Raw genomic sequence first — 22,656 nt, 5'->3', positions numbered from 1 at the left:
AAACATTGGAAGTCGAGGAGTCCCTGCATTTCCCCACCCCACCCCACCCCCGGGAGGAATCTTGAAAGGTCATTTTAGGAACCGGTTGTAATTTGGAGATTATGTATCTTTGTCTGTGCAAAACAGAATATAGGATAGGATGGGATAGGATAGAATAGAATGGAATGGAATGGAATGGAATAGAATAGAATAGAATAGAATATAGAATAGAATAGAATAGAATAGAATAGAATAGAATAGAATAGAATAGAACATAGGATAGACCATAGGATAGAATATAGTATAGTATAGTATAGAATAGAATAGAATAGAATAGAATAGAATAGAATAGAATAGAATAGAATATAGAATGGAATGGAATAGAACAGAACGTAGGATAGACCATAGGATAGACCATAGGATAGGATAGGATAGGATAGAATAGAATAGAATAGAATATAGAATAGACCATAGGATAGAGTATAGTATAGTATAGTATAGAATAGAATAGAATAGAATAGAACATAGGATAGAATATAGTATAGTATAGTATAGTATAGTATAGAATAGAATAGAATATAGAATAGACCATAGGATAGAATATAGTATAGAATAGAATAGAATAGAACAGAACAGAGGATAGACCATACGATAGAATATAGAATAGTATAGAATAGAATAGAATAGAATAGAATAGAACATAGGATAGAGTATAGAATAGAATAGAATAGAATAGAATAGAATAGAATAGAATAGAACATAGGATAGAATATAGAATAGTATAGAATAGAATAGAATAGAATAGAACATAGGATAGAGTATAGTATAGAATAGAATAGAATAGAATAGAATAGAATAGAATAGAATAGAACATAGGATAGAATATAGAATAGTATAGTATAGAATAATAGAACAGAACAGAACAATAAAATATAGAATGAATAGAATAGAGAATAAAATGAAGAATAGAATAGAATGGAACGTAGAATAGACCATAGACTAGAATATAGAATAGGATAGGATAGGTTAGGATAGGTAGAATGGGATAGGTAGGATAGGATAGGATAGGATAGGATAGGATAGGATAGGATAGGATAGAATAGAACAATAAAATATAGAATGAATAGAATAGAATAGAATAGAGAATAAAATAAAATAAAGAATAGAATAGAATAATAAAATATGGAATGAATAGAATAGAGAATAGAATAGCATACGGTAAAGGGTAAAGATTCCCCTCGCACAGATGTGCTAGTCGTTCCCGACTCTAGGGGGCGGTGCTCATCTCCGTTTCAAAGCCGAAGAGCCAGCGCTGTTCGAAGACGTCTCCGTGGTCATGTGGCCGGCATGACTAGATGCCGAAGGCGCATGGAACGCTGTTCCCTTCCCATTAAAGGTGGTCCCTATTTTTCCACTTGCATTTTTCACGTGCTTTCGAACTGCTAGGTTGGCACAAGTCACGGGAGCTCACTCCGTTGTGCGGCGCTTGGGATTCGAACCGCCGAACGGCCGGCCTTTCTGATCAACAAGCTCAGCGTCTTAGCCCCTGAGCCACCCTGTGGCTTGTGTTACTTTGCCCAAATTGTTGTTTCCCCCCCCCACCCTCCCTCCTGTCGTGCAGAAACCCTGCCTCCTAAAACGACTGTCCTTGTCTGACGTCACTGAAGAGATGTGGACAAACGAACATCTGGCCGCCATGGACCAGTTCCTGAAGGACGTCACCCAAACCATGATTGTATTTTACGTCGACGATTTCGCCGGCTTGAAAGTGGAACCGGTCATGCCTCACCAGGTGAATCAATCAATCAATCAATCAATCAATCAATCAGAACAGTGCTGGAAGGGACCTTGGAAGTCTTCTAGTCCAACCCTCTGCTCAAGCAGGAGATTCTACACTGTTTCAGACAAATTAGCTGTCTGGTCCCTTCTTAAAAACCTCCAGTGACCCACAAATTTTATTTCAATAACTAAATGAATGTATTTTCCAAAGCACCGGAAGGAGGACAAGAAATGACGGATAGAATTTAGACCAGAGATATTCTTACTAGGTATTATCCCAGATAAACCTAAGGAGGAGGATACTTATTGGATTATACACGTAACTACAGCAGCGAGAATTGTATTTGCCCAAAATTGGAAAGGAAATAAGTTACCAACAGATGAAGGGATAGTAAAAAAAGATATTAGATTGTGCAGAGATGAATAGGTTGACAATGAAAATAAAGGATAAAGAGGAGTCAATATACTTCGAGACATGGGGAAGGTTTTATGATTGGCTAGAGAAAGAAAGCTAGAAAAGAAAGTAAGGAGAAGATATAGAACCCAGACGACGCACTGTTAAATGGAAAACGGGGGGAAGAAGGGGAAAACAGAAAAGAAAATATTAAATACAATACAATACAATACAATAGCAGAGTTGGAAGGGACCTTGGAGGTCTTCTAGTCCAACCCCCTGCCTAGGCAGGAAACCCTACACTGTTTCAGACAAATAGCTATCCAACATCTTCTTCAAGACTTCCAGTGTTGGGGCATTCACAACTTCTGAATAATAATAATAATAATAATAATAATAATAATAATAATAATAATAATAAAATAAATTTTTATTTGTTAGCCGCACCCTCTCCCGAAGGACTCCGGGCGGCGTACAATAAAAAACATATAAAATACAAATATGGACAATACATACACAAAATAGACATATACATGGAGGAGGTAGACAGATGGATGGAAACAATTAAAATCACAGTTTAAAATCCCCTAAATAAAATCACAAAATTAAAAAACCCGTCAGGAACGATATCATCAAACTATGGTTGAGCCAGGCCAGCTACTTGGAATAGGTGGGTCTTGAGCTTTACACGGAAGGCGCGGAGGTCAGAGGTAATCCTAATATCCGGGGGGAGGTCATTCCACAGGGCTGGGCCCGCCACAGAGAAGGCTCTGCTCCTAGGTGCCGCCCCCCGGCACTGTCTGGTGGACGGCACCTGGAGAAGTCCCTCTCTGTGTGAGCGAATTGGTCGCAGGGATGTATGGGGCAGAATACGATCCCGCAGGTATCTAGGTCCTGAGCCATGGAGCGCTTTAAAGATCGTAATCAAGACCTTGAAACGCAAGTTGAAGGCAAGTTGTTCCACTTATTAATTGTTCTCACTGTCAGGAAATTCCTCCTCAGTTCTAAGTTGCTTTTCTCCTTGATTAGTTTCCACCCATTGCTTCTTGTTCTACCCTCAGGTGCCTTGGAGAATAGTTAAAGTCCCTCTTCTTTGTGGCAGCCCCTGAGATATTGGAACACTGCTATCATGTCTCCCCTAGTCCTTCATTTCATTAAACTAGACATACCCAGTTCCTGCAACTGTTCTTCCTATGTTTTATCCTCCAGGCCCCTAATCCTCTTTGTTGCTCTTCTCTGCACTCTTTCCAGAGTCTCCACATCTTTTCTACATCGTGGTGACCAAAACTGAATGCAATTATTCCAAGTGTGGCCTTACCAAGGGATTGTAAAGTGGTATTAACACTTCACGTGCTCTTGATTCTATCCCTCTGTTGATGCAGCCTAGAACTGTGTTGGCTTTTTTGGCAGCTGCTGCCCACGGCTGGTTCCTATTTAAATGGTTGTCCACTAGGACTCCCAAGATCCCTCTCACAGTTACTACTACTGAGCAAGGTACCACCTATACTGTCCCTGTGCATTCCGTTTTCGTTGCCTAAATGTAGAACCTTACTCTTTTCACCACTGAATTTCATTTTATTAGATAGTGCCCAATGTTCAAGTTTGTCAAGATCCTTCTGTATCTTAAGCCTATCTTCTATATATACTTGTAAATATACAAGTATATATTCAAGAGCGAGATATGAAGGGGGGAAAACATAGTTAGGGTAGATTAACGAAGGTAAGGGAATAAGAAATAATGCTAAATTATATTTGGGTCTGCGGAAATACCATCCCAAGAAAACATAAACGGAGACTCGAAAGAGACACCTGTAACAACAGAAAAAGAAAGGGAGAGAGGAGGAGAGAAGGAAAGAAAGGCAGGGGAAAGAAGAAAGAGGTAAGGAGAGGAGGGTGGAAGGGAGAGAAAGAGAAGGAGAGCGGGTAGGAAGGGGAAGAGTAGGAGTAGGGGAGAGGTAAGGGAAGAAGGAAGGGGAAGGAGGAGGAAGGAAGAAAGTAGAGAAGGGAGGGAGGGAGAAAAGAAAGGGAAAAGAAGGTGGTGTTACAACAGGCGGAACGGATGGGAAATAAAGCAACTCAAAATGTATATTTTTATAACCTATTATACGATGCGGGCAGGTTCGACACCCCTGGTCTAGTGGAGTTCCACCGTCAAACCTTGGGTGGACTTCCACTCCCAGAATCTCCCGACACAAAGGCATTCCTTTCGATCTGGTTGTGGCCTGCTTACTCTCGTGTCATCCCTTCCGCTGCGGTCTCTCCCTTATTCTGTGCAGCGGGCCCGTCTAAGTTCCTGTTGAGTCAAGCGGAGGCCGCGGTAAAGGACGAACAGAACCGAACATCGTTTGAATTGAAGGGACTTTGGAGGTCATCTAGACCAGGGGTCCCTAACCTTTCGGACCTCGGGGACCACTAAATTCATGATTTTAAATCCCGCGGACCACTAATACGATCTGCCTATTCACCGGCTGGGTGGGCATGGCTAGGGGACTAGGTGGGTGTGGCCAACTCGATATCACTTACACCGAGGGGCGCCTCGCCGGCCTCTACCCGCCCCTCCCCTCCCAGCCGCTTCTCGCCTGCCCGCCCGGGCTCCTTAGGGCCCCAACAGGAAGCCGTTGCTGGAGCTAAGCAGCCCCCAGGAGAAAGAGTTGGCAAAAGAGCTCAGTTCAAATTGGATCTGGCCGAGAAGGAGACTCAGCAGAAGCATTTCACTGAGGACTAGGAGCATGGGCTTTCCAAGCAGAAGGAAGAGCTGCGGGAGGGCAAGGCCAGGTCCCGGCGCCTGGAGGCTCAGTGGGCTAAGATGGTCAGCCGGTTCCAGGCCAGGATGCTGTCCCACTGGAACGAGGCCCCCCGGCTCTTCCCTCCAGCCGTCGCCCAAAGCCCCCCACCAAGAAGCCGAAGCAGACCCCAAGTCGGGATTTCTGCCCCCCTCCGACCCCCACAAAAAGACCCCGAAGGGGGAGACACTCTGCAGCAACACAAGCGTCCGTAGCACATATCCGTCCCAGGGGCCGTAGGTTTGAGGACCCCGGATTTAGTGCAATATAAAAAATGCAAATAATTTTTCCGCGGATCACCAACATTTTCTCACGGATCACCAGTTGGTGACCACTGGTCTGGTCTAAACTCCTTGCTGAGACAGGAGACGTTATGGCATTTCAGACAATTCTGACAATTCCCTTGATCCTTGTCTTGATTTTTTTGCCGTTCCCGTCCCCCCGACAGGAGCAAAAACAACTGGCCTACTTCATCCGCCAGGAGAATGCCGAAATTACGGAGGAGAACTTCCACGAAGTGGTGCAGTTCGGCTCGGTGCGCAGACCCTACATCGATTCCCTGATGCGAGTGCTCAATGCTGCCTACCTGCCCCGCCTCTTCCGCAAAGGCGCCTGGCCGGAGAGCATCAAAAACGAATTCTTCTCTGAAATTTATCATTTCATGACCTCCCTGACAGGTAGGTTTGCTGCCGTTCTTCCCGTCGGATCCACCGGTGGTCACCGATCCGTCGACTGGTGCTTTGGGGGTTGCCCCAGGTCTCTTGAGTGCTGTACAGGTCGTCCTCGGCTTAACGACCACCATTGATCCCCAAATTTCTGTTGCTAAGTGAGTTGCTTGTTCAGTGAGTCTTGCCCCATTGTATGACTTCTCTTGCCATAGTCGTTAAGCGAATCATGTGCTCGTTAAGCAAATCTGGCTAACCCACCCCCATTCATCATCATCATCATCTTTAATGATCCCATAATCCCTTATGGGGTGAAGTCTGGGCAACTGAATGGAGGTAGCAGAGTGTTTTTTACTGGCCGGATGCCGTTCCCCATTGCCGATGCGGAGTTTAGTTCAGCAGATAAATTCTCATTGTGCCCAGACAGAGAAATATCTGTCTCTACCTAGGATCAAATTCACAGCCTCCTGATCGTGAAGCGAGAGCTCCACCTCTAGGCCACCACACCACTAACCCGCCCCAATTGCTTGTCGCAAAAGGAGATTGCATGAGTTTTGCCCCGTTTTACGACCTTGCCTGCCACTGTCGTTAAGCAAATCACCGCTGCTGTTGAGTTAGGAACACGATTGTTAAGGCTTCCCCATTGACTTTGCTTGCCAAAAGGTTACAAAAGGCGATCAGGTGACCAGAGGACACTGCCACCGTCATAAATACGAGTCAGTTGCTAAGAACCTTTTGATCCCATGATCATGGAGATACTGCAGCGGTCGTAAGTCCCTTTTTTCGGCTACCGTTGCAACTTTGAACGGTCACGAAACGGACTGCTGTCATTTGAGGAGTGCCTGCGCTGTCTGGAAGTCACTTTTTCAGTGCCGTCGTAATTTCAAACGGTCACTAAGTGAATCGTCATAAGTCGAGGACTACCTGGAATTTTAGGTGTCTCAACTGAGGACCGAGGAATGAGAATTGGGGTGGGTGGGTGGGATCCTAAGGAGATGTCCCCGACATCCCCCCTCCCTCCGAAAGCCACTGAAACCCCTAATCCCCGACCCTCTCCGTCCGCAGATACCCGCTACAAGATAAAGGGTTGTACCGTCCTTTACATCCCAATCGAATCCTTCAACATCACCCCCGAGATGGCCCTGAAGGACAAGGCTGTGGTCCACCGTCTGGAGAGTGAGTGATGGGTCTTGGGGTATCGGGGGAGGGGGGGGTTTGCTAACCAGATCGGGAGAGGAGGAGAGGGACCGCTGGCAAGGACCACTTCGGGCACGATCGTCTCTTGCCGCTCTCGCTTAGGGAGGGAATGAACTTAGCACCTGCGCTGCATCTATCACTCCCAATCTGCTCAGGCGCTGTGCATGCGCCCGGAATTACGACGGGGTAACGAGTCCGGCTGTAGGTCAGGGAAATAGGTGGATGAGAAGCCGAGGTCCTCCTTCCCAGCTCTGTTCCCCTGGGCTTTTCTTCCTCTGCCGCGGAATTCACCAAAGAAGCACAAGAAAGGCAGGATACAAATAAGAGGATAAGGAGGGGGGGAGGGAGGGAGAAGATGAGGGAGGGAGGGGAAGGAAGGGAGGGAAGGAAGGAGGAGAATGGAGGAAGGAAGGAAGGGCAGGAGGGAGAAAGGAAGTAAAAGGAAGATTGAAAAAGGAGGCAAAGTATAAGAGAAGAAAGGACAGAGGGAGGGAGGGAGGGGGGGAAGAAGATGAGGGAGGGAGGGGAAGGAAGGGAGGGAAGGAAGGAGGAGAATGGAGGAAGGAAGGAAGGGCAGGAGGGAGAAAGGAAGTAAAAGGAAGATTGAAAAAGGAGGCAAAGCATGAGAGAAGAAAGGACAGAGGGAGGGAGGGAGGGAGGAAGAAGATGAGGGAGGGAGGGAGGGAGGGAAGGAAGGAAGAAGGAAGGAAGGAGGAAGATGAGGGAGGGAGGAGAAAGGAAGTAAAAGGAAGGTTGAAAAAGGAGGCAAAGCATGAGAGAAGAAAGGACCGAGGGAGGAAGGAAGGAAGGAAGAAGATGAGGGAGGGAGGGGTGGAGGGAGAGGGAGGGAAGAAGGAAGGAGGGAGGAAGATGAGGGAGGGAGGAGAATGGAGGAAGGAAGCAAGGACAGGAGGGAGAAAGGAAGTAAAAGGAAGATTGAAAAAGGAGGCAAAGTATGAGAGAAGAAAGGACGGAGCGAGGGAGGGAGGAAGGAAGGAAGAAGATGAGGGTGGGAGGGGAAGAGAGGGAGGGAAGGAAGGAAGGGGAAGATGAGGGAGGGAGGAGAATGGAGGAAGGAAGCAAGGACAGGAGGGAGAAAGGAAGTAAAAGGAAGATTGAAAAAGGAGGCAAAGTATGAGAGAAGAAAGGATGGAGGGAGGGAGGGAGGAAGGGGAAGATGAGGGAGGGAGGAGAATGGAGGAAGGAAGGAAGGAAGGGCAGGAGGGAGAAAGGAAGTAAAAGGAAGGTTGAAAAAAGAGACAAAGTATGAGAGAAGAAAGGATGGAGGGAGGGAGGGAGGAAGGAAGAAGATGAGGGAGGGAGGAGAAGAGAGGGAGAGAAGAAAGGAAGGAGGAAGATGAGGGAGGGGGGAGAATGGAGGAAGGAAGGAAGGAAGCAAGCAAGCAAGCAAGCAAGCAAGCAAGCAAGGGTAGGAGGGAGAAAGGAAGTAAAAGGAAGATTGAAAAAGGAGGCAAAGTATGAGAGAAGAAAGGACGGAGTGAGGGAGGGAGGGCGAAAGGAAAAAGATGAGGGAGGGAGGGAGGGAGGAAAATGGAGGAAGGAAGGAAGGGCAGGAGGGAGAAAGGAAGTAAAAGGAAGGTTGAAAAAAGAGACAAAGTATGAGAGAAGAAAGGATGGAGGGAGGGAGGGAGGAAGGAAGAAGATGAGGGAGGGAGGAGAAGAGAGGGAGAGAAGAAAGGAAGGAGGAAGATGAGGGAGGGGGGAGAATGGAGGAAGGAAGGAAGGAAGGAAGGAAGGAAGGAAGGAAGCAAGCAAGCAAGCAAGGGTAGGAGGGAGAAAGGAAGTAAAAGGAAGATTGAAAAAGGAGGCAAAGTATGAGAGAAGAAAGGACGGAGTGAGGGAGGGAGGGCGAAAGGAAAAAGATGAGGGAGGGAGGGAGGGAGGAAAATGGAGGAAGGAAGGAAGGGCAGGAGGGAGAAAGGAAGTAAAAGGAAGGTTGAAAAAAGAGACAAAGTATGAGAGAAGAAAGGATGGAGGGAGGGAGGGAGGAAGGAAGAAGATGAGGGAGGGAGGAGAAGAGAGGGAGAGAAGAAAGGAAGGAGGAAGATGAGGGAGGGGGGAGAATGGAGGAAGGAAGGAAGGAAGGAAGGAAGGAAGGAAGGAAGCAAGCAAGCAAGCAAGGGTAGGAGGGAGAAAGGAAGTAAAAGGAAGATTGAAAAAGGAGGCAAAGTATGAGAGAAGAAAGGACAGAGGGAGGGAGGGCGAAAGGAAAAAGATGAGGGAGGGAGGGGAAGGGAGGGAGGGAGGAAAATGGAGGAAGGAAGGAAGGGCAGGAGGGAGAAAGGAAGTAAAAGGAAAGTTGAAAAAAGAAAAAATATGAGAGAAGAAAAGACAGAGGGAGGGGAAGGGAGGAAGGAAGGAAAGAATGGAAGGAGGGAGGGAGAAAGGAAGTAAAAGGAAGGTTGAAAAAAGAGACAAAGTATGAGAGAAGAAAGGACGGAGGGAGGGAGGGAGAAGAAGATGAGGGAGGGAGGGGAAGAGAGGGAGGGAAGGAAGGAAGAAGGAAGGAAAGAGGAAGATGAGGGAAGGAGGGGAAGGGAGGAGGGAGGAGAATGGAGGGAGGAAGGAAGTAAAAGGAAGGTTGAAAAAAGAGACAAAATATGAGAGAAGAAAGGACGGAGGGAGGGAGGGAGAAGAAGATGAGGGAGGGAGGGAAAGAGAGGGAGGGAAGGAAGGAAGAAGGAAGGAAAGAGGAAGATGAGGGAAGGAGGGGAAGGGAGGAGGGAGGAGAATGGAGGGAGGAAGGAAGTAAAAGGAAGGTTGAAAAAAGAGACAAAATATGAGAGAAGAAAGGACGGAGGGAGGGAGGGAGGGAGAAGAAGATGAGGGAGGGAGGGAAAGAGAGGGAGGGAAGGAAGGAAGAAGGAAGGAAAGAGGAAGATGAGGGAAGGAGGGGAAGGGAGGAGGGAGGAGAATGGAGGGAGGAAGGAAGTAAAAGGAAGGTTGAAAAAAGAGACAAAATATGAGAGAAGAAAGGACGGAGGGAGGGAGGGAGGGAGAAGAAGATGAGGGAGGGAGGGAAAGAGAGGGAGGGAAGGAAGGAAGAAGGAAGGAAAGAGGAAGATGAGGGAAGGAGGGGAAGGGAGGAGGGAGGAGAATGGAGGGAGGAAGGAAGTAAAAGGAAGGTTGAAAAAAGAGACAAAATATGAGAGAAGAAAGGACGGAGCGAGGGAGGGAGGGAGGAAGAAGATGAGGCCATGAGGATGCTGCAATGGTCGTAAGTGTGAGAAACGGTCATAAGTCACTTTTTTCAATGCCGTTGCAACTTCAACTGGTCACTAAATGAACTGGACGTAGGGGGTTAAGAAAAGCAAGGGAAAAAGCTCAGGAATTCCGATAGTCCTCCACTTACAACCGTTCATTTAAGTGACCATTCAAAGCTATAACGGCGGTGAAAACTGGTGAGTCAGGAACTTAGGACTGTCGTGATTCAGTTAATAACAGTGGCAAGAAATGCCATAAAAGGGGAGCAAAATTCACTTCACAAAGGTCTCACTTAGCCACCTACATTTGGGTCTCTATTGTGGTCGTAAGTCAAGCCATATCTTTCTTTGCAGTCTCTTCCACAGTGGAGAGAACAGCCGTCCTCGACTTACGACCACAAAAGGGATCGGAATTTGTGTCGCTAAGCGAGGTTCAATAAAGTCCCACCTGGATTTACGAGCTTCCTCGCCACGCTGGCGAAGGGAACGGCCGCACTTGTTCAGCCGGTCCTTAAACGAATCCAGCTCCCCGCGTTCGCTTCGTCTGTGGAAAGGCCTCCTGGGAGGGTCGCAAAACGGGGATTGCAGGACGTTGCGATGGTCATGATGAATGCATGCTGGTTGCCAAACCCTCCCCCCCTCACCCCTGAATTTTGATCCCGGGACCCTGGAGTTCGTCGCGACGGTTGTAAGCACGAGAACGTCTCCCCAGTCACTTTTGTAACTTTGAATGGCGGCTACACGGATGGCCGTAAGTCGAGGACTGGCGTTCAGGCTCCTAGAATAATACGGGAGCGTAGATTCCCCTGGAAAAAGGGGGGGTCTCCAATTTTCGGGGTGGGCGGAGGGGGCCCACCCCGTCTCTTTTATTCCCCGATTTGTGTGGAGTTGGTGGGCTTAACTCCCCCCCCTCTTTTGTGTGAGACCACCCAACCGGGGGTCTCCCGCCTGCGGCTGCGTCTCTTTCCTGGCCCCGCAGGCGGAAGGCGCGGCTGGAAGCCCTCGGCCGTCACTTCTGGACCCGCTGCTCATTTGTTCCGCTTTGCGCAAATTCAATTGAACGTCTCGCGCTGCGGACAGGAGAGAGAGAGAGAAAGAGAGAAAGAAAGAGAGAGAGAGGCTGGCTGGCTGAATTATGCGATGCCCACATCTCTATTAGGGCACTGTGAAAATCTGGGGAGGGGGGCCTTTGGAGTGGAAATGGGAGGGTGGGGGTGGGCAGAGTCCTTCCTTCCTTCCCCTTCCTCCCTCATCTCCTTCCTTCTTTTCCTTCCTTCCTTCTTCCTCCCTCTCCCTCCCTCATATCCTTCCTTCTTTTCCTCCCTTCCTTCTTCCTCCCTCTCCCTCTCTCATATCCTTCCTTCTTTTCCTTCCTTCCTTCTTCCTTCCTCTCCCTCGCTCATTCCTTTCTTCCTTCTTTTCCCTACTTCCTTCTTCCTCCCTCTCCCTCCCTCATATCCTTCCTTCTTTTCCTTCCTTCCTTCTTCCTCCCTCTCCCTCCCTCATATCCTTCCTTCTTTTCCTTCCTTCCTTCTTCCTCCCTCTCCCTCCCTCATATCCTTCCTTCTTTTCCTTCCTTCCTTCTTCCTCCCTCTCCCTCCCTCATATCCTTCCTTCTTTTCCTTCCTTCCTCCTTCCTCCCTCTCCCTCCCTCATATCCTTCCTTCTTTTCCTTCCTTCCTCCTTCCTCCCTCTCCCTCTCTCATATCCTTCCTTCTTTTCCTTCCTTCCTTCTTCCTCCCTCTCCCTCCCTCATCTCCTTCCTTCTTTTCCTTCCTTCCTTCTTCCTCCCTCTCCCTCGCTCATATCCTTCCTTCTTTTCCTCCCTTCCTTCTTCCTCCCTCTCCCTCCCTCATATCCTTCCTTCTTTTCCTTCCTTCCTTCCTTCTTCCTTCCTCTCCCTCGCTCATTCCTTTCTTCCTTCTTTTCCTTCCTTCCTTCTTCCTCCCTCTCCCTCCCTCATATCCTTCCTTCTTTTCCTTCCTTCCTCCTTCCTCCCTCTCCCTCGCTCCTTCCTTTCTTCCTTCTTTTCCCTACTTCCTTCTTCCTCCCTCTCCCTCCCTCATATCCTAAGGCAGGACTAGAACTCCCAGTCCCTGGGCGATGGGCCATATATATATAATAGATAGTGGGCATGCGATGGAGGTCATATACCTTGCTTTCGGCCGAGTGGAAAAGAGCTGGCTTGGGGAATTCTGGGGGTCGAAGTCCACCAGTGGCCATCTTTGAAGGATGGTTTTTCTCCCTCCGGGCCCCCCTCCAAGCGCCTTGACCTCCCCCCCTTCCCCTATCTTTATTTCCCACGATTCCTCTGGAGCCCCCCCCTCCGGGATCTTGCTGGCCCCCTCCGGGCGTGGCTCAGAAGGGGCAGGCGGGTTGAGGGGTGCCAAGGGGAGGCATCGCCCACCCGCCCCCCTCTTTCCGCCTCCCCCAGCTTCCATGATTCACTGGACCCGTCAGATCAAGGACGTGCTGAGGGCACAAGAGGCGGTGGAGAGCCGCGAAAGCGCCGGCCCCCTGGAAGAGATCGCCTTTTGGAAGAACCGCTGCCACGACCTGTCGGAGATCAGCAAGCAGCTGTGCCAGAAGGGGGTGAAGCACATCGAGGGCATCCTGGTGCTCTCCAAGTCCTCCTACGTGGCCCCCTTCCAGCGGCTCTCCAAGCAGATCCAGGTGAGGGGCAGGGAGGGGACCTGGGGGCTGCCCCGACGGTCTTCGGCCTGGCCGGCTTAGAACGTGGAAGAGGAGGAGTGTTAGGGCCTTGGAGGTCTTCTAGTCCAACCCTCTGCTTGAGCAGGAGAGGCTATATGAAGGGAGGGAGGGAGGGAGGGAGGAAGGAAAAGGAGGGAGGGGGGAAAGAAGGAGGGAGGAAGGAAAGAAGGAAGGGAGGAAGGAAAAGGAGGTAGGAAGCAAAGAAGAAGGGAGGGAGAGGAAGGAAGGAAAAGGAGGGAAGGTGGGAGGAAGGAAAAGATTTATCAAAAATGCAGCTGCCAGCTGTCCAATCTTTGCTTGAAAACCTTGATTAGATAGATGGATGGTTGGATGAATGGTTGGATGGTTGGATGGATGGATAGATAATAGAGGGAAGGAAGGAAGGAAGGAAAGAGAGAGAGAGAGAAAGAAAAGATAATAGAGATAATGAAAAATGACAGACAAGAAAAGAAAGAGAAAAGAAACAGAAAAAAGATAAATAGATGATAATAGAGATAAAGAAATGGCAGACAAGAAAGAGAAAAAGAGAGATGGAAAGGATAGATAGATAGATGATAGATAGATAGATACGGATAGATAGATAGATAGATAGATAGATAGATAGATAGATAGATGATAGATAGATAGATAGATAGATAGATAGATAATAGATAGATAGATAATAGATAGATAGATAGATAGATAGATAGATAGATAGATAGATAGATAGATAGATAGATAGATAGATGATAGAGAGATAGATACGGATAGAGAGATAGATGATGACGGTAGATAGATAGATAGATAGATAGATAGATAGATAGATAGATAGATAGATACATGATAGATAGATAGATAGATAGATGGATAGATAGATGATAGATAGATAGATAGATAGATAGATAGATAGATAGATAGATAGATAGATGATAGATAGATAGATAGATAGATAGATGATAAATAGATGATAGATAGATAGATAGATAGATAGATAGATAGATGATAGAGAGATAGATACGGATAGAGAGATAGATGATGATAGATAGATAGATAGATAGATAGATAGATAGATAGATAGATAGATAGATAGATACATGATAGATGATAGATAGATAGATAGATAGATAGATAGATAGATAGATGATAGATAGATAGATAGATAGATAGATAGATAGATAGATAGATAGATAGATGATAGATAGATGATAGATAGATAGATAGATAGATAGATGATAGATAGATGATAGATAGATAGATAGATGATAGAGAGATAGATACGGATAGAGAGATAGATGATAGATAGATAGATAGATAGATAGATAGATAGATAGATAGATAGATAGATAGATACATGATAGATAGATAGATAGATAGATAGATAGATAGATAGATAGATAGATAGATAGATACGGATAGATAGATAGATAGATAGATAGATAGATAGATAGATAGATAGATAGATAGATAATAGATAGATACATGATAGATAGATAGATAGATAGATAGATAGATAGATAGATGATAGCGAGATAGATACGGATAGATAGATAGATAGATAGATAGATAGATAGATAGATAGATAGATAGATAGATAGATAGATAGATACATGATAGATAGAGAAAGATGATAGATAGATAGATAGATAGATAGATAGATAGATAGATAGATAGATAGATAGATAGATAGATAAATAGATAGATAAATAGACGGACAGATACAATGATCATGATAGATGATAGATAATGGATGGATGGACAGATGGGCAGACAGACACAGATGGAAAGAAAGAAAGAAAAGAAAGAAAAAGAAGAAAGAAAGAAAGAAAGAAAGAAAGAAAGAAAGAAAGAAAGAAAGAAAAAGAGATAGATAGATAGATGATAGATAGATAGATAGATAGATGATAGATAGATAGATAGATAGATAGATAGATAGATAGATAGATAGATAGATAGATAGATAGATGATAGATATTCATATGGCTGGAAGTTCACCTTGGAGGTCATCTAGTCCAACCCACTGTTCAAGCAAGGGACCAATGGCTGCCAATCTCTTTGAATGGTGCGATGGAGCACCCATCACTTCCGGTGGCAAGCTGTTCCCCTGGCTAACTCTCCCCTCGCTCTTTGCCGTCGCTTTACAGGATGGGTCAGAGCAGGCCCAGTCGAACCTTCGCTTCCTGTCCATCCTGAAGGAGCCCTTCCAGGAACTGGCCACTCTACGGCCCAAAGATATCCCCGAGAAGCTGCCCCACCTCATCAGCCTGGTCCGGATCGTGTGGGTCAACTCCCCATACTACAACAGCCGAGAACGGATCACCGCTCTCTTCCGGAAGGTGGGGGTGGGGGTGGGCTGTCTTTATTTCCCCCCTCCCCATTGGTATATATATATTCCCCAGCCAGCTGCATAGAGTAACTTTCTTAATAGACGGTGGGTATGCAGGAAGCGTAATATATCTTGACTTCAGCAAAGTGAAAGAAAGAGCTGGCTGGGGGAATTCTGGGAGTTGAAGTCCACAATCCCTAAATCAGGGGTCTCCAACCTTGGTAAGTTTAAGACGTGTGGACTTCAACTCCCAGAATTCCCCAGCCAGCCGCATAGGGTAACTATTAATAGACGGCGGGTATGCTAATATATCTTGACTTCAGCAAAGTGGGGGGGAAAGAGCTGGCTGAGGAATTCTGGGAGTTGAAGTCCACAAGTCTTAAATCAGGGGTCTCCAACCTTCGCCACTTTAAGACTTGTAGACTTCAATTCCCAGAATTCCTCAATCAATGATGGAGGGTAACTTTCTTAATAGACGGTGGGTATGCAGGAAGCGTAATATATCTTGACTTCAGCAAAGGGGGGGGGGGGGGAGAGCTGGCTGGGGAATTCTGGGAGTTGAAGTCCGCAGGTCTTCAAGTTGCCAAAGCTGGATGGCGAGGCCTCTCTTTCTCCCCAGATGAGCAACAAAATCATCCAGATGTGCTGCAAAGACATTTCCTTGGACCGCCTTTTCGAAGGCTACATCAACTCGTCCCGCCAGACGTTGCACAGCTGCATCTCCTGCATGTCATCCTGGAAGGACTGCTACCAACAGGCCTCCTACATGCACAACAAGTAAGGGGCAGGAGTCCGGGGGCAGGCGAAGTTGCGTCGGGCCAAGGGGCTAGTCCTCAGTGAGCGCGATTGGCCGCTGCTCGGATTTAGGACGGCTTTTGCGGCCTGTCCCACGGACACGCGGTCGCGATGAGCGACCTCCCTAACTGATTTCTGGCCATTTGGGAAGCTGGATTCGCTTAACGACCGCCTGGGCTTTCCAGGGCCTGTGCTAAAAATGGTTGTAACAGGAAATATTCTGCTCTAATTCGCTTTATTCTCATTTTTTCACCATTTTATGGGTGCCATGCAACTGTTGTTTTCATTTTCCCTGTCAAATCTGGCTACTTTGGGGGTTTTTAATTTTCATTTTTCATTTCATTTTAATTTTTAAGTCCAAATTGATTAACATGCTGTAAATAATCTGTCTAAAATTCACTGCAAAAAAAGTGGTTTTCAGACAATAGGCAGAATAGCAGAGGTAAGATCTCTATTCCTTATAGTCCTCGACTTACGACCACAATTGACCCCCAAACGTATGTTGTTAAGTGAGACATTTATTTTTGCTCCATTTTATGACCTTTCAAGCCACCGTTGTTAAGTGAATCACTGCCGTTAAATCGGTAACACGGTCGTTAAGTGATGGACTTAGCTGCTCGGAAGGTCGCAAAAGCAAATCACGTGACCCCGGGACACTGCGGCCGTCATAAATACGAGTCAGTTGACAAGCGTCTGAATTTTCATCCCGTGACCGCTTAACGGACGTTAAGGGTGAAAAATGTCACTATTTTTCAGGGCTGTTGTAGCTTTGAACGGTCACTAAGCGAATTGTTGGAAGTCGAGGACTACCTAAGCTTTTTCCCTTGTTTTTTTGACCCCCCCCCTAAGCCAAATTCGTTTAGTGACCTTTAGAAGCTGCAACGGCACCCCAAAATGACCATTTTTCACACTTACGACGGTTGCGGCACTCTATGGCCACGGCATCAAAATTCAGGCGCTCGGCAACTAACTCGTATTTATGACGGTCACAGCATGCCGGCATCCCATGATCCCCTTTTGCAACCTTCAAACGAGCAGCGTCGACAGGGAAGCCCTATTCACTTAACGACGGTGTGACTCACCAACGGCGGCCATTCACTTAACAGCGGTCGTAAGTCGAGGACTACCCTGTATCGGAAGAAGCGATACATTCCCAAATGTTTATTTTTTAGACCTTCTTCTACATTTCCCGCGCTTCTCCCAGAAGTGGCATTTGGAATAGAATAGACCGAACTGGAGGGGGACCTTGGAGGTCTTCTAGTCCATCCCCCCGTTGTGGGTTTTGCTCGGATTTTCTCCTTCTCCTGTTTGCTTTTTGGATCACAATTCTGCCCGACACCCTTGAACAATTTATCTTCCTGTTGCTGTCGCTTTTCACGCTTGTTACCTTTCGATTTGTGAACGATTGCACATGTCTTTTCTTGGCTGTGACCGTCGCACGCTGCTTTAGTTCCCGCCGCCTTCCTGCCTCGTCAGCGCGACGGGCTTCGCCTGGATGTTAAACAAGGCGCCCAGCCGTGCCACAAAGCCCAAATCCAGATTTTAGCATTTTTCCGGTCGTCCCTTCCCCTTGGATAATGTTTGCGACCATCCGACTTCATTTATTGTCTTCTTTGCATCATTTCCTCTCCTGTTTTGGGAAGGGTGTGGCGTTAGCAGCTAGTCCTCGACTTAGAACGATTCGCTTGGTGACTGTTTGCCGTTACACTGAAAAAAAGCACCCAAAAATTGACCGTTTCGCACTTATGGCCGTCACGGTATCCCCATGTGATTTACATTCGCATGCTTGAGAACTGACTCACGTTTAGGACGGTCGTAACATCCCGCTGGTCCGCTTTTGCCACCTTCTGATGAGGGAAGTCAAGGGGGAAGCCAGATTCACTGAACGACCGTGCGACTCACTGAACAACTGCAAGGATTCACTTTGCGACGGCGGCAAGAAAAGGCCGCAAAATGGTGCAAAAGTCCCTGAACAAAACTCTCTCACTTAGCAACAGAAATTTGGGGCTCAGTTATGGTCGTAACTCGAGGACTACCTGTATTTTCCCATCCCAGGGATGGATGGCCACAAACTACAGGTAGTCCTTGATTTATGACCGCCATTGAGTCCAAAACGTCTGCTGCTAAATGAAACATTTGTTAACTGAGTTTTGCCTTATTTGATCATCTCTTTTGCCACCGTTGTTAAGTGAATCGTGGCAGCCAGTAAGTTAGTCACTCGGTCGTAAAGTGAATCTGCCTTCCCCGTGGCCTTTGATTATCAGAAGGACGCCAAAGGGAGATCGCAAGGAGACCGTCACCGTCGTAAATGAGAACCAGTCGCCCTTCATGGCTGTAAGTCCGAAAAAACGAGTCCCTTTTTTCAGCCCCGTCGTAACTCCGAATGGTCACTAAACGAATGCGGGTAAGTCGAGGTTTACTACCTGTCCACAAAGACGGCCTTGAACCCCGCCTGGCAATCCTGGTTTGATGCTCGTGGCACCAGAGCTGGCAAACCATGGCTTAGTAAAATCCCGAATTTTTGGGGTGGGTGGGGGGGTTGGATGGGAAACCCTACAATTCCAGCCCTGCTAGGGGCCGCTTCCCTAAGCCCCCCTCCCTCCCTCCTGCCCACCCCCCTCCCTTCCGCCCGCCCGCCCAGCTTCTTCCCCACTTGAGAAATAATCCATCATTATGATTAGAGATGCCAGGTTTAAGTGCTCGCTTGGTCCTTGACAATTAAGCCTTAAGTGTTCCTTTTTCTTCTTGAAATTCAAATTAGGGGAGGGGGGGGGCTGGATCAATATCCAGCCAGATACAAAAAGGCATCGAAGACCCCCGCGCAGCCCCGGATTAAGCTCTTGAGCCTAGTCCCCGGGGGTGCGTGCGTCTTCGCCCTTCCCTGATTAGCTGATTTCTTCCGAAACCTCTTGCCCATGGGGGGGTGGGGAGAGAAGATGAAGGAGATCAGCCAATTGTCCCCCCCCTCCCGTTTTCTTAAGGTTCTGGGCTGCTTGCTGCTGACCCACAATCTCCCCCTCCCCCCCCCCCGGTGAGAATAACAATAACCGAATGGCAGAGTGGGAAGGGACCTTGGAGGTCTTCTAGTCTGACCCGCCGCTCAAGCAGGAGAACCTAGACCCTTCCAGACATGCCTGTCCGATCTCTTCTTAAAAGCCTCCAGTGTTGAAGCACCTACACCTTCTGGTGGCAAGCAGTTCCGTTAGTTAATTAATTGCTTTCCCCGTTGGGAAGTTTCTCCTTAATTCCAGGTTGCTTCTCTCCTTGATTAGTTTCCATCCATTGCTTCTTCTCTCGCCGTCGGGTGATTTGGAGAATAGGTTGAGCCCCCTCTTCTTTGGGGCAGCCGCTCAAGTATTGGAAGATGCTCTCAAGTCCCCCCCCCCCGATCCTGCTCTTGGTTAGAATCGCAGAGTTGGAAGGGACCTTGGAGGTCTTCTAGTCCAGCCCCCCCGCTCAAGCAGGAAGACCCTATAGCACCATTCCAGACTAGTGACTCTTCTTAGAAACCTCCATTGATGGAGCACCCACAACTTCTGGTGGCAAGGAGTTCCACTGCTTCATTGTTTATTAACGACTGACTCTTCCCGACAGGCTTTCTGGGAAGGGATGGGTCCTGGACCAGACGAGCATCTTCGCCCAGGTGGACGCTTTTGTTCAACGCTGCAAAGATCTCCTGGAGGTAGGTGTGCAGCGACCGTCTCTTGCGGTCCATGTCAGCTTCCTCTGCAATCCATCGACGCCCCCTGGCATCGTTGAGATCCGGTCTTGTGCCGAGCAAGAGGGGATTGGCTGGACGGAGGGATCTCCCAGCCTGGTCGACAGCTGCCTGTTCTCGCATCTTTTCCCACAATTCTCTGGGCCAGCTGGATTCGTGCCCGGAGAGTAGATGACTCAAAAGCCCTTTTATTTAAGGTTAAAGGGAATTCATCTCCAGCAAAGTCCTGGCCAATAGTCTTTCATGAGATTTCACAACTATGGACCTTGATCAGGCTTGGAGAGCTGCCAGGCCGATATCTTCTAAACTCCACGCTGTAGCAGCAATTCCTTGGCAAGAAGTCAGCAGCAGTTCTTCACCCTAATGAATGGAACGAATGGCCTCCTGCAAACTCCACTCCCCTGTCGCTCCTCTTTTATTTCTTCTGGGAGGGACCATTCGCCGTCCACCTGTGGCTTTACTCCCGAGTTGATCCCTGTTCTTTAGCTGTTCCCTTTGCCCGGGCACTCTGCGCATGCGCACATCGGGAACAGGCTCCAGCTGTTCTTCTGCCTCACTGATCTCCGACTCCGAAGGCAGCTGGTAACTGTCGGACGGCCCTGGCCCCCTCTCTGCCTCCGACGCAGAGCCCTCCATCCGAGCCTTCCCCAGACTCCAGGACTGGCCCATGTCCCTCCCCAACCTCCTCACTCTCCAACTCTGCTGTCAGATCCTCTGGAGGGCCACAACCGTCGATCCCAGGGAAGATGGTGATCACAGCCGCTTCCTTTTCCTGATAGGTCTGCGAGAGCCAGCAGCACTTCGCCCGCTGGGAAGACGGCAAACAGACCCCGCTGCCCTGTTTCTTTGGTCAACAAGGCCCTCAGATGACCCGGAGCTTGCTGGAGATCGAGGAGACCTTCAATAAATATCTCAACAACCTCCGGAACGTGAAAGGGGGGATTCTGGATGTGAAGAACACCAGCTGGCATGAAGACTTCAGCCGGTGAGAAAAGTCCACTTCTCCAAGGAAGAAAAGACGGGTCTTCCTTTGGGTGGGGAGCATGGGGAGGGAAGGAGAGCTCCATGGGACGTGGGCCATGGAGGTCCACCATGAGCTCCAGATGGTTTACAAGAGCTGCTGCTGCTGCTGCTTCTTCTTCTTCTTCTTCTTCTTCTTCTTCTTCTTCTTCTTCTTCTTCTTCTTCTTCTTCTTCTTCTTCTTCTTCTCCCTTTTCCCTTCTCCCTTCTCCCTTCTCCCTTCTCCCTTCTCCTTCTACCTTCTTCTTCACCCTTCTCCCTTCTTCTTCTCCTCCCTTCTTCTCCTTTTTCTCCTTCTTCTCCTTCTCCCTTCTTCTTCTTCTCCCTTCTCCCTCCTTCGCCTTCTTCATCTTCCTCCTCCTCCTCCTTCTTCTCCCTTCTCCCTTCTTCTCCTTCTCCCTGCTTCTTCTTCTCCTTCTCCCTTCCTCTTCATCTCCTTCTCCATACTCCCTCCTTCTTCATCTTTGTCTTCATCTTCTTCTTCCTCTCCCTTCTTATTCTCCTCCTTCTTCTTCTCCCTTCTCCCTTCTTCATGTTCATCTTCTTCTCCCTTCTCCCTTCTCCTCCTCCTCCTCCTCCTCCTCCTCCCTTCTCCTCCTCCTTCTTCTTCTCCCTTCTTCTTGTGCCATCAGCTTCCGCGCAGGAGTCAAGGATCTGGAAGTCATGACCCAGAACTTAATGACTTCCGCTTTCGAGACGGTGAAGGACGTAGAACACGGGGTGGAGATTCAGGATATCTTCCAACATTTGTCATCCCGAGAGGTACGCTTGGACCAACCAGGGCTGAACTGGGGAGATGGGAGGCAGCTGGTGGGGGAGGGTGGGGAAGGAAAGACAGGGCTTCCAAGAATGGCTGTATCAATGCTAAAATGTCACCTGGTGGACCTGTGGCCCAGTTTTCTTAGCCAGCAGAAGAATGGCTTGAAAGACCTAAAATGGTATTTGGGTCTCTTGAATGATGCTTGGAAGGGTTGAAGCAACTTAACAATGTTAAGCATGGAATTCTGGGAGATGAAATCCTCCCACCTAAAGCATGGAATTCTGGGAATTGAAGACCATCTATTTTAAGAAGGGAATTCTGGGAGTTGAAGTCCTCCCATCTAAAGCATGGAATTCTGGGAGTTGAAGTCCATCTATTTTAAGCATGGAATTCTGGGAGTTGAAGTCCTCCCATATAAAGCATGGAATTCTGGGAGTTGAAGTCCATCTATTTTAAGAAGGGAATTCTGGGAGTTGAAGTCCTCCCATCTAAAGCATGGAATTCTGGGAGTTGAAGTCCATCTATTTTAAGCATGGAATTCTGGGAGTTGAAGTCCTCCCATCTAAAGCATGGAATTCTGGGAGTTGAAGTCCATCTATTTTAAGCATGGAATTCTGGGAGTTGAAGTCCTCCCATATAAAGCAGGGAATTCTGGGAGTTGAAGTCCTCCCATCTAAAGCATGGAATTCTGGGAGTTAGAAGTCCATCTATTTTAAGCATGGAATTCTGGGAGTTGAAGTCCTCCCATCTAAAGCATGGAATTCTGGGAGTTGAAGTCCATCTATTTTAAGCATGGAATTCTGGGAGTTGAAGTCCTCCCATCTAAAGCATGGAATTCTGGGAGTTGAAGTCCATCTATTTTAAGCATGGAATTCTGGGAGTTGAAGTCCTCCCATATAAAGCAGGGAATTCTGGGAGTTGAAGTCCTCCCATCTAAAGCATGGAATTCTGGGAGTTAGAAGTCCATCTATTTTAAGCATGGAATTCTGGGAGTTGAAGTCCTCCCATATAAAGCATGAAATTCTGAGAGTTAAAGTCCTCCCATCTAAAGCATGGAATTCTGGGAGTTAGAAGTCCATCTATTTTAAGCAGGGAAATTTGGGAGTTGAAGTTCTCCCACTTTAAGCAGGGAATTCTGGGAGTTAGAAGTCCATCCATCATAAGCATGGGATTCTGGAAGATTGTTTCCACCTACTGTAACTTAAGGATGGAATTCTGGCAGTTGAAATCCACCCATCATCAAGTTGTTGAGGTTGAGCTTGAATGCCTTAGCACAGCCTTTCCCGACCTGGACTTCAACTCCCAGAATCCCTTGGCCGGGAAGGGAA

General features: G+C 47.7%; 1 protein-coding gene across 1 annotated transcript in view; it reads left to right on the top strand.

The window, feature by feature from the left end:
* Nucleotides 1-1,648: 1,648 nt before the first annotated feature.
* DNAH2 (dynein axonemal heavy chain 2) overlaps nucleotides 1,649-22,656 on the top strand; it is a gene marked incomplete at its 5' end in the record, with an annotated part of 134,042 nt that continues 113,034 nt past the window's right edge. Inside the window, 9 exons of the mRNA XM_081969514.1 lie at nucleotides 1,649-1,771; nucleotides 5,384-5,612; nucleotides 6,666-6,776; nucleotides 12,456-12,694; nucleotides 14,854-15,045; nucleotides 15,655-15,812; nucleotides 19,425-19,512; nucleotides 20,328-20,533; nucleotides 21,201-21,330. Of these exons, the coding sequence (XP_081825640.1) occupies nucleotides 1,649-1,771; nucleotides 5,384-5,612; nucleotides 6,666-6,776; nucleotides 12,456-12,694; nucleotides 14,854-15,045; nucleotides 15,655-15,812; nucleotides 19,425-19,512; nucleotides 20,328-20,533; nucleotides 21,201-21,330 (1,476 nt within the window). The remainder of the gene's footprint in view (nucleotides 1,772-5,383; nucleotides 5,613-6,665; nucleotides 6,777-12,455; nucleotides 12,695-14,853; nucleotides 15,046-15,654; nucleotides 15,813-19,424; nucleotides 19,513-20,327; nucleotides 20,534-21,200; nucleotides 21,331-22,656) is intronic.

Source organism: Natrix helvetica (genome assembly GCF_964273705.1).
Source record: "Natrix helvetica genome assembly, chromosome: W".
NCBI classification, from domain to species: Eukaryota; Metazoa; Chordata; class Lepidosauria; order Squamata; family Natricidae; genus Natrix; species Natrix helvetica.
The sequence above is the reverse complement of the archived record's forward strand: the minus strand, read 5'-3'. Positions and strand labels throughout refer to the sequence as shown.